The 12,082-nt window shown below is 42.5% G+C and overlaps 1 protein-coding gene across 4 annotated transcripts in view; it reads right to left on the bottom strand.

The window, feature by feature from the left end:
* Positions 1–618: 618 nt before the first annotated feature.
* Positions 619–12,082, bottom strand: part of WDR75 (WD repeat domain 75) — a 168,135-nt gene continuing 156,671 nt past the window's right edge. For 2 of the 4 annotated variants that reach the window (XM_073633163.1, XM_073633165.1), the window contains exons 20-21: positions 10,807–10,901; positions 619–902 (exon numbers count right to left, since the gene is read on the bottom strand). In XM_073633163.1, the coding sequence (XP_073489264.1) occupies positions 689–902; positions 10,807–10,901 (309 nt within the window). In that variant the 3' untranslated portion in view covers positions 619–688. Of the gene's footprint in view, positions 903–2,602; positions 2,733–10,806; positions 10,902–12,082 lie in introns of all 4 variants that reach the window. The other 2 variants (XM_073633164.1, XM_073633166.1) reach the window with 2 other exon arrangements.

The raw sequence follows: 12,082 nt of genomic DNA on the forward strand, positions 1-12,082 counted from the left end.
CCCAAACTATTCCCAGAAAGTTGGGAGCATGAAATTGTCCAATATGTCTTGGTATGCTGACGCCTTAAGAATTCCCTGTACTGGAATGAAGGGGCCAAGCCCCACCCCCAAAAAACAGCCCCACACCATAATCCCCCCTTCACCAAATGATTTGGACCAGTGAACAAAGCAAGGTCCATTAAGACAAGGATGCGCGAGTTTGGGGTGGAGGAACTTGACTGGCCTGAACAAAGTTCTGACCTCAACCCGATAGAACACCTCTGGGAAGAATTAGAGTGGAGACTGCGAGCCAGGCCTTCTCGCCCCAACATGCCTGACCTCACAAATGCGTTCCTTGTGGACAGCCTTCCCAGAAGAGTTGATGCTGTTATAGCTGCAAAGGGTGGGCCAACTCGATATTGATTTCTATGGACCAAGACTGGGATGCCATTGACGTTCATGTAAAGTCAGGCGTCACAATACTTTTGAAACTAACATATATATATATATATATATATATATATATATATATATATATATATATATATATATATATATATATATTTTAGCCCTCACAATAAAAAAATAAAAATAAATGATGATTCACAGTGTAACAGTAATAGGAAGATAAAGAACATCTTTCATTTCCATATACATTTATTGAAAAAACATATACTTAAATGAAATACAAATTATAAAATTGCCAGCATCATAAATTTTCACACAAAGCCGACACCCAGCTGAAATCTGTCTTTCGTATCCTTTTCAGTTCTTTTTCCTGGCCTTTGGATAGTTGAGCATATTTGGTAGGAATAATAGAGGCAAAAGAATCTTGACTTTCTGTTGTTTCCTGAAGATCTTCAACTGAATCCGTATCGGCATCTGCATTTTCACTTTCCACCTCTTCGCTAACTGGCTCTGAGCTGTAGCAAAATACCATATTAAGTTACAATTTTGTAGGCCAAGACAAATTTGATATTGCTGAAAATTGTAATTTAACTACCGTTTCAAAAGATTTTAGATGACTTATGAGACCCCTGCACATTATGTAAACTGCTAAGATTTGACTATGTACCAATGATTAGAGCCATTTGGCATTTAACCCATAAGAAACACAGTAGACAGGATGTTTTCAGAACATAAAATAGCTAGACTTTTAAAGAAGCATATTTGACAGATCAGTGAATACTACCGCAAGGTCCTAATGGCACATGCAAACAAAACCTGAGGTTCCCTTCACATTATGGTTTGCATTAATGCACATGCAATCCTGATGTTCAGCAACAGGACCCAATGACAGATGAAAATAAACAATACTTATGGAAAAAAATGCATACTTTATAGCTCAGTGCAGGGGTTCTTTAACTTTATTATCTAAGGACTCAAACATTAAAAAAAAAAAAACAAAAAAAAAAACAAAACAAACATTAAAAGTATTTGTTTCCATTCAAATCAGCTAACAGCATGAAGAAGGAAATAAACACATTTTCTCTTGTTAAGCCTGCAGGTCTTAAAAGGTCAGTAAGTTATAAGGAAACTGAGGGAATTGCACAACTAGAGCAATAAAACACTAACTGAAAAAATATACAAAACAAAATGCACTCACATTAGCCAGATCAGGTGTGCGCCTTTAACAAGCCTACACTGGCCAGAAAAGGATCCTGAGAGGAGGTATACAGCGTGCCTCAAAACAACCTTTCACTCCCTTTGCAAACTGTGCAGGCAGACCAGGAAAAGGATCACATTCAAATCCTGACAAGAGCCTGGTCCACTATGGAGCTTGCAGAAAACTGTAGGCATATGTAGTCTTGCTGGCCACTCTCTGATCAAGCGCCCCAGATTGCCATGGTATCTACGCATGTAGGGAGCACCCCCTCCCCTTTCTCAAGTCTGCCAGCACCGCCACTCTAATGAATTTATTTATATATTTATATAGTTGATTCCGGGGGTTTTTCATCTAGTTTTTAATTTAGCGATCCAAAGGTTAAGTTCCATCCACTGCTACTGTGCAGGGTTCTTACCCAAGCTTTCCACATGAACAGCCTGGAATGTGCACAATTGAGCCCCAGCTGTTCCTATATTAAACAGCAGGAGTGGCGGTGCTGGCAGACTTGAGAAAGAGGGACACACCCATGAAATGCACTGTCGCCATTGCAACCCGGGAAGCTTGATTGGGGAAGGCTATGAAGATTACACACGCCAACAGTTCTCTGCCAGCTCTGTAGTGCAGCAGGCTCTTGCTGGGAAAGTGGCACTTTATCCAGTTTGTCTGCACAATTTGCAAAGGGAAAGAGAAGCATGTTTTGGGGCACAATATATCCATGGCCAGGATCCTTTTGCGACCAGTGTAGGATTGGGATTGTTAAAAGGAGCACACATGATCTGGCTAATAAGAGTGCATTCAGTTTTGTTTATATTAATTAAATGGTTTTATTGCACTAGTTGTGAGCTTTCCTCTGTTTCCTTATATCTTTAAACCAGTGCATCCCCTTGTGCATAATTCCAAAGAGATCTGCAGACCAACTACCATGGAGAGAGGATAAGTGTCAGTGATCTGTGCAGCTGGTTATAAGTATACTTGCGATTAATAAGTGAAAAACGTTTCTTTTTGGTCTTAACAGACCTGTAGCTGTTTATTGCATTGTTGCTCCATCGTTTGATCGAATGCCAGCGAGAGTGATGTAGGGCCCATGGCAGTGACCCATGACAAACAAGTCACGTGGCTTAGTGAATGAAATAACCAAGTTTTATTCCTAAAAAAAAAAACTGATCAGCTCTTCAGGGTTCTGGTATGACTACAACAGCCGCTTAACAGCATGATAGGGAAATAAGCTAATTTTCTCCTGTTAAGCCTGTGGGCTTTGAACAGGCTTGTGGCTGTTATTGGCCCTGTGCTGCCTGTACACTTTTACGCCTTCTCTTGCTCCAACATCAGCGGAAGAGACAATGGGCAGTGACAGGGGGCCAAGACAAACATTCTAAATTTGGTTTGCAACCAAGAGTGGCTTAGTGAAGTAAGAAACTGATCCAACTATTTCTGACCAGGGTTCATTCTCATCTGTAGACACTTTTTATATTTTTCTCACACATTTACAAAATGTCCAGACATGGTGTAAATGTCTATTTCTCAAAGTCATTACAAGAATGACATGATGATCAGATTCTCAAAATTAAGCTTTGTATTGTAATGTTCATAAAATGACATTAAACCATGAATGGAAAACTAAGGTCATCAGGCCTTTCTGCCATTAACATTGTTGCAACAATGTATATCTTAGTTGAGACTCGCATTAATAATTTTAAAGGTGCACTTGCTCGTTGAAGTAGCAGGAATGGATACTACAAACAAAACAATATTAAAATGTATGTCCTCCCCTTTTCTCTCCCGTTTTGTTTTATTTTTTTATACATGGAATCACGTGACCGCAGACTTCTGGGTCTTCTTTAGTATAGAAAAAAAAAAATCAACAACAGGGATGAATTGCATACAGCGGTGATGTCACCAACTGAAGTTCAATGCTCTATTTGTTGTCGAGAAGAGTCTCCTCAAAGCAGCTGTACTAGAGGGGGAAAGTACCTTGAGCTTTGTCGCCCTGTGATTGCATGCAAAAAACTGTGAAAAAAAAGGTACTGACACAGCAATTTGTGATAAAGGGCATGCAGTGCCATAGAGCGAAATGGGGAGAGAATATGTAAATCAGGGGTGTCCAACCTGCAACTCAAGATGGCTGTAAATGTGGTCAAACACAAAATTGTAAACTTGCCTAAAAGAGAAGTAAACTATTTTTTTTCCCTGATTAATACTTACCTAGGTGGATGCTGCATCTGTCCCCGGCGTCTCTTCACTGAGAACCGAGCGATGGAACACCGCTGATGACTCGGTTCTCACAGTTCCCCGAGCAGAGAGCTGCAGACTGTCAGTCACAGCTCTCTGCTCTTCTCCCTCCTCGCTCATTGGAGCGCTGAGCTGTGGCGGAGCGCGGCTGTCTCAGTGGCTCTCTGAGAGACTGAGACGGGTGCCAGTTCAGGCATCTGGCTGGACTGACATTGACTATGTCAGCAGAGAGTGGACTTCAGCCCACTCTCTGCTGAAAACGGGTCACAGGAGTGCAAAACGAACTGCACTCCTTAGAGAAAAATCTGTAAGGTGAACTTGCACAGGACCCCCTCCCAGTCCTGCTGACCTGGAGTGCGGCTATCACCCGCTAGGAGACATCGGGTCGCTGCCTCATTGGTCCGGGGCTTAGAAATCACCCGCAGCTTAATCTCCAAGATGTATTTAGTCAGGAGGTACGTTTAGGAGCATTCTAATTGGTCGGCGCTGTCACATGGGCGCTGCCGAACAATCAGAACCCACGTAGCCCATCCTGTCATCTTGAGCGAAGAGGAGAGAAAGCCGCAGGGATTTCAAATTCTGGAGCCGGTACAGCGGCGATACAAGCTGTCAGTGCAGGGGATCGCTGGACTACAGGTTAGCGGGAACGGGGGGTGGGGGTGACGAGGGTGTGGAGGATGTCCAGTGTAAATTTACCTTACAGATTTTCTGTGAAGGTGAACTTACACTTTAACTTGTGTATTTTATGTGTGGCCCAAGATAATTCCTCTTCTACCAATGTGGCCCAGGAAGGTCAAAAGGTTGGACACCCCTGAAGTTAAGCCCCATACACACGGGCAGAATGTCGGGAGACATTTGCCGGTACAAAAAACACTGTCCAATATTGGGCCATGTGTATGTCGTTCTGAAAAACCAGCAAGCAGCCGATCGACTCCCGATCAGCGTTCTCAGCCAATGGCAGAGAGTGCTGATCAATGTGTTGGCGCGGGGGCCGTCCCCCCGTCAGAACACAATAGTTCAGTGGGGGGAGATCGCTTGACTAAACCTTGCATGGTTAGTACAGTGGCTCCCGACCGAAGAGGTAATTTCATATTTTTGTGCAACCAAAAAAAAATAAAACTGTAGTGTGTACCAGGCTTAAATCAGTTTGATAGTTAGCCGTTCCTTCTATTTTAATCTGCATAAGTGCCCCAAAAAACAAAACAAAAAAAAAAACAGTAAATGTCCTTACTGGTGTTTAAGTACAGGTAGTTATTTTAGGTACAAAAGAGCCCAGAGAATAAGTAACAACTATTAACGCAATAAATATTACTACCTGGGAAGTGCAAATAACTTTTTAAAAAGAATGTTTCATACTGTAACATGCTGTTCAGTGAGCAAATATATGAAGCGCAAATACCAATATACTGTAAGTGCATATTTCAATATTCTGAATACAGTAAAGTGGTATGTTGCTATAGGTTACTGCACATCACCATTGCTCTATCTAGATGTATATGCAAAGGTTGCCTGTAAAACCCCCCTTTTTTTATGTAAATTCTGATAGTTAATGCATAGAGAGGTCTTAAAAAAATAGTACTTATATACAATTGAAATTGCTATATTTTATGCAAGTCAGCATATATACACACAGTGCTATGAAAAAGTATTTGCCCCCTTCCTGATTTTTTATTAAGGGGGAAAAAAAAGCTGTTCAAACCTGCCTGGCCCTATGCAAAAAAGAAATGGCACCCTCCCTTGCTAGGTCTGATTACTGCTAGACCTGTTGAATCAAGAAATCACATAAACAGAAGCTGTCTAAGTGAAGCATGCTAACAGATCACAAAAAGCCACACATGCCATAAAATAATTCAAGAACAGATTAGAAACAAACATGTATTGGTCTAAGAAGGGTTTCAAAGCCATTTCTAAGGCTCTGGAATTCCAGTGAACCACGGGGAGAGCCATTATCCACAAATGGAGATAACTTGAAACAGTGGTGAACCTTCCCAGGAGTGGCCAGCCCACAAAAATGACTCCAAGAACGTGACGACTACTCATCCAGGAGGTCATAAAAGAACCCAGAACAACATCTAAAGAACTGCAGGCCTCACTTGCCTCAGGTAAGATCAGTGTTCATGATTCAACAATAAGAAAGAGACTGGGCAAAAATAGCATCCATGGGAGAGTTCCAAGGCCAAAGCCACTGCTGACCAAAAAGAACACAAAGGCTCATCTCACATTTACCAAAAAACATCTTGATTATCCCCAAGACTTTTAGGCAAATATTTTGTGGACTGATGAGACAAAAATTTAACTTTTTGGAAGGTGTGCGTCCTGTTACATCTGGCATAAAACAAATGCAGCATTTCATAACAAGATCATCATACCAACATTCAGACATGGTGGTGGTAGCATGATGGTCTGGAGCTGCTTTGCTAGCTTCAGGACTTGGAGGACTTACCATAATTGATGGAACCATGAAGTCTGAACTCTACCAAAAAATTTTGAAGGAGAATGTCCGGCCATTAGTTTGTGACCTCACGCTCAAGTGCACTTGGGTTATGCAGCAAAACAATGATCCAAAACACAACATAACGTCCACCTCCAAATGGTTCAAAGTAAAATTTAGGTTTTGGAGTGGCCTAGTCAAAGCCCGGATTTAAATCCAATTGAGATGCTGTATCATGACCTTACACAGGCCGTTCATGCTGGAAAACCCTCCAGTGTGGCTGAATTAAAACAATTCTGCAAAGAATAGTGGGCCAAAATTGCGCCACAGCAATGTGAAAGGCTCATTGCCAGTTATCGCAAACGCTTGATTGCAGTTGTTGCTGCCAAGCATGGCACAACCAGTTATTAGGTTTAGGGGGCAATTACTTTTTCACATAAAGCCAGGCAGGTTTGGACAGCTTTTTTGCCTTAATAAATGAAACCATCATTTAAAAACTCAATTTTTCATTTACTCTGGTTATCTTTGTGTAATAAAATTTGCGTGACAAATATGCAAAAAAATAAAAAATCAGAAAGGGGGCAAATACTTTTTCACACAACTGTACAAATGGTAACTGGAAGAATGCGCTGCTATGACAATTTTACGTAAATATATTTGATTGGTCTCTAATTATCTATGTACATATATATATCAATCATACATACATATACACACACACATACAGTGGGGACGGAAAGTGTTCAGACCCCCTTAAATTTTTCACTCTTTGTTATAGTGCAGCCTTTTGCTAAACACATGGTCCTAAGTATTCAGACCCTTTTGCTGTGACACTCATATATTTAACTCAGGTGCTGTCCATTTCTTATGATCATCCTTGAGATGGTTCTACACCTTCATTTGAGTCCAGCTGTTTGATTATACTGATTGGACTTGATTAGGAAAGCCACACACCTGTCTATATAAGACCTTACAGCTTACAGTGCATGTCAGAGCAAATGAGAATCATTAGGTCAAAGGAACTACCTGAAGAGCTCAGAGACAGAATTGTGGCAAGGCACAGATCTGGCCAAGGTTACAAAAAAAAAATTCTGCTGCACTTAAGGTTCCTAAGAGCACAGTGGCCTCCATAATCCTTAAATGGAAGACGTTTGGGACGACCAGAACCCTTCCTAGAGCTGGTCATCCGGCCAAACTGAGCTGTCAGGGGAGAAGAGCCTTGGTGAGAGTGGTAAAGAAGAACCCAAAGATCACTGTGGCTGAGCTCCAGAGATGCAGTCGGGAGATGGGAGAAAGTTGTAGAAAGATAACCATCACTGCAGTCCTCCACCAGTCGGGGCTTTATGGCAGAGTGGCCCGACGGAAGCCTCTCCTCGGCGCAAGACACATGAAAGCCTGCATGGAGTTTGCTTAAAAACACTTGAAGGACTCCAAGATGGTGAGAAATAAGATTCTTTGGCCTGATGAGACTAAGACCGAACTTTTTGGCCTTAATTCTAAGCAGTATGTGTGGAGAAAACCAGGCACTGCTCATCACCTGTCCAATACAGTCCCAACAGTGAAGCATGGTGGTGGCAGCATCATGCTGTGGGGGTGTTTTTCAGCTGCAGGGACCGGACGACTGGTTGCAATCGACAGAAAGATGAATGCGGCCAAGTACAGGGATATCCTGGACGAAAACCTTCTGCAGAGTGCTCAGGACCTCAGACAGGGATGAAGGTTTACCTTCCAACAAGACAATGACCCTAAGCACACAGCTAAAATAACGAAGGAGTGGCTTCACAACAACTCTGTGACTGTTCTTGAATGGCCCAGCCAGAGCCCTGACTTAAACCCAATTGAGCATCACTGGAGAGACCTAAAAATGGCAGTCCACCAACGTTTACCATCCAACCTGACAGAACTGGAGAGGATCTGCAAGGAGGAATGGCAGAGGATCCCCAAATCCAGATGTGAAAAACTTGTTGCATCTTTCCCAAAAAGACTCATGGCTGTATTAGATCAAAAGGGTGCTTCTACTAAATACTGAGCAAAGGGTCTGAATACTTAGGACCATGTGATATTTCAGTTTTTCTTTTTTAATAAATCTGCAAAAATGTCAACAATTCTGTGTTTTTCTGTCAATATGGGGTGCTGTGTGTACATTATTGAGGAAAAAATATGAACTTAAATGATTTTAGCAAATGGCTGCAATATAACAAAGAGTGAAAAATGTAAGGGGGTCTGAATACTTTATGTCTCCACTGTATAATATAAAAAATGGCTTTACATCTGCAATGTTTGTTAAATGCTATATGAATTTTCTAAGACAATAAATATGTTGAATTTTATAAATCAATAGCGGTCTGTTGATTGCCTCACTCAAAGGCCCAACCTTCTTTTTCGATATATACAAATGATTTACCTAAATACACAAACCTTTATCTACTTTTTACTATTATTTACTATTTATCAGCTTGAACCCATCATGCATTTGCAGCATCTTCTAATAACACCTCGAAATGCATGCTCTACATTAGGGGTAGGCAACCTTAGACAGATGGAGTTCTACTTGAACAACAATGAAGTCAAAGATCACCAGGCACCGTGTCCTGTTAGGGCTGGTTCACACCAGAACGCGATTCAAGAAAGGCATGTTCCATGTGCGTTTTCTGCACAGTATTCAAAATGCACATCCTTTGTGATCTACTGCAGGTGATAATACATTGTTAACCCCAAATGTAGATTGCAAACGCAGTGGAAACAAAAAAAGTATTACAAGAGAGTGCAGGGTTCAGGACAGCGTTACGCACAGAATGCAGGGTTCAGGACAGCGTTACGCACAGAATGCAGGGTTCAGGACAGCGTTACGCACAGAATGCAGGGTTCAGGACAGCGTTACGCTCAGAATTCTGGAGTGCGTTACGCTCAGAATTCCGGAGTGCGTTACTCTCAGAATTCCGGAGTGCGTTACTCTCAGAATTCCGGAGTGCGTTACTCTCAGAATTCCGGAGTGCGTTACTCTCAGAATTCCGGAGTGCGTTACGCTCAGAATTCCGGAGTGCGTTACGCTCAGAATTCTGGAGTGCGTTACGCTCAGAATTCTGGAGTGCGTTACGCTCAGAATTCTGGAGTGCGTTACGCTCAGAATTCAGGGTTCAGGAGTGCGTTACGCTCAGAATTCAGGGTTTAGGAGTGCGTTACGCTCAGAATTCAGGGTTCAGGAGTGGATTACACTCAGAATGCAGGGTTCAGGAGTGGGTTACACCCAGAATGCAGGGTTCAGGAGTGGGTTACACTCAGAATGCAGAGTTAAGGAGTGGGTTACACTCAGAATGCAGAGTTAAGGAGTGGGTTACACTCAGAATGCAGGGTTAATGAGTGGGTTACACTCAGAATGCAGGGTTCAGGAGAGCGTTATGCTCAGAATGCAGGGAACAGGAGTGTGTCACGCTCAGAATTCAGGGATCAGGAATGCGTTACGCTCAGAATTCAGGGACCAGGAGTGCCCTGTGCTAAGAATGCAGGGATAAGGAGTGCCCTGCGCTAAGAATGCAGGGATAAGGAGGGGTGATGTGATGGGTGGCAGAGAACACTGCTATGGGGGTGACACTGCCCCCTTCACATCACACCCCCACATTAATGTCCTCTTCCCTCCCCTCCCTCAGCATTGTTCCATTGCATCATACCTGTCCACACAGGAGACCGAGAGGCAGCACAGTTGTGGACAGGGAGCTGGCAGGGTGACTATTCTTATCAACAAGCTGGTGATTGGTTGTTTAGGACCTAGCAACCAATCACTGGTGGGTTAATTAGGCAAAAAGTTAATTTGGCCAGCTCCTCCCCCTGCCCTCCGTTTTGAGCCGTGCAGCCTCTCGCTCTCGCTGTTCACTGATGACAGCGGTGGGGGGGGTTGGGGAGAACCGAAGGCGCGGCGGAGGAGGCTGGGGGCAGACCTGTTCCCGGTCTACCCCTGTCACCTACCCATGGACGACAGGGAGTCTGCGGACGACCCCCGTTCTACATTTTACATCCTATACATAAAATATTTAAAGTAGGAGTCCAGTCTAAGCCTGCACTCACTCCCATTCTAAGCCCTATACTGACTAGCCTGTAATGGAAAGAGGTCTATACCTACCTATTCCCTGGGCGCACCAAGCCGGTCACAGGATCGGCTTCCCAGTGCTGGCTTCAGGGTGGAGGAGGCCATAGCCAACAACAGATGCCCCATAGTAAGCCTATGGGTGACATCATCGCAGTCAATGTTGGCGATCTCTCTTCACTGAAGCTGGCTATTGGGCACATAATCAGACTAGAGCACCCAGGGAATATGCTAGTATACACATTGGAGCAGGATTAAGGTTGGATAGGATTAGACTAGGCTTCCACTTTATTATACTATTCTGATAACTTCAAGTGAAAACATGAAATGCTGAGGAAATTGTGAATATTTAAAGTATAATTAAACAATGGCGTTATATAACCTGTACTTTCGCTTTGTTTTGTTTTAAATGCATAAAACCTATCAGCATGTAGAAACATCAGGTTATAGTCAATAGTTTAGTAGAAATTAGGTAGTTACCATATATTCTGCTTGGCGATCAATAAAGAATTCACAAACATTTTACATAAAACGGATGGAGGTGGGAGTACATGAGCTGGAGTATGAAGAAGCAGCTAAAAAAAAAACAAAAAACAAAACAGAAATAAACCAATAAGTCGAATAAAATTTGCACAATTATAACTTGGACATTGCTAATATTTCAGAATAAGAACAAAGCAAAGCAAATTGGAACCATTTTAAAACAAAATATATCTGTATGTCTCACTTTAATCACAAATCTCCAATATAAGATTAGTTCTCATTTTAGGACAGAGGGAGGGGCCATGCAAATCATTCAATTATTCCCCAAGGGTCACCGACAATCTAGAACCACTGGTTTATAGCACAGATACAGACTAATATTAAAAGTCAAGTAGAGCTGCTTCAGGAAAGTCAAAAAAAAAAAATTGCCCCTGGGATTTTTATGGAGGTTACACACAAAAAAAAAAAAAATTATATACAGTGGGGACGGAAAGTATTCAGACCCCCTTAAATTTTACACTCTTTGTTATATTGCAGCCATTTGCTAAAATCATTTAAGTTCATTTTTTTCCTCATTAATGTACACACAGCCCCCCCAATATTGACAGAAAAACAGAATTGTTGACATTTTTGCAGATTTATTAAAAAAGAAAAACTGAAATATCACATGGTCCTAAATATTCAGACCCCTTGCTATGACACTCATATATTTAACTCAGGTGCTGTCCTCATTTCTTCTGATCATCCTTGAGATGGTTCTACACCTTCATTTGAGTCCAGCTGTGTTTGATTATATTGATTGGACTTGATTAGGAAAGCCACACACCTGTCTATATAAGACCTTACAGCTCCCAGTGCATGTCAGAGCAAATGAGAATCATGAGGTCAAAAGGAACTGCCTGAAGAGCCCAGAGACAGAATTGTGGCAAGGCACAGATCTGGCCATGGTTACAAAAAAAACTCTGCTGCACTTAAGGTTCCTAAGAGCACAGTGGCCTCCAAAATACTTAAATGGAAGATGTTTGGGACGACCAGAACCCTTCCTAGAGCTGGCCGTCTGGCCAAACTGAGCTATCGGGGGAGAAGAGCCTTGGTGAGAGAGGTAAAGAAGAACCCAAAGATCACTGTGGCTGAGCTCCAGAGATGCAGTCGGGAGATGGGAGAAAGTTGTAGAAAGTCAACCATCACTGCAGTCCTCCACCAGTCGGGGCTTTATGGCAGAGTGGCCCGATGGAAGCCTCTCCTCAGTGCAAGACACGTGAAAGCCTGCATG

This window comes from Aquarana catesbeiana, linkage group LG06 (assembly GCF_042186555.1).
Source record: "Aquarana catesbeiana isolate 2022-GZ linkage group LG06, ASM4218655v1, whole genome shotgun sequence".
In the NCBI taxonomy this organism is placed as follows: Eukaryota; Metazoa; Chordata; class Amphibia; order Anura; family Ranidae; genus Aquarana; species Aquarana catesbeiana.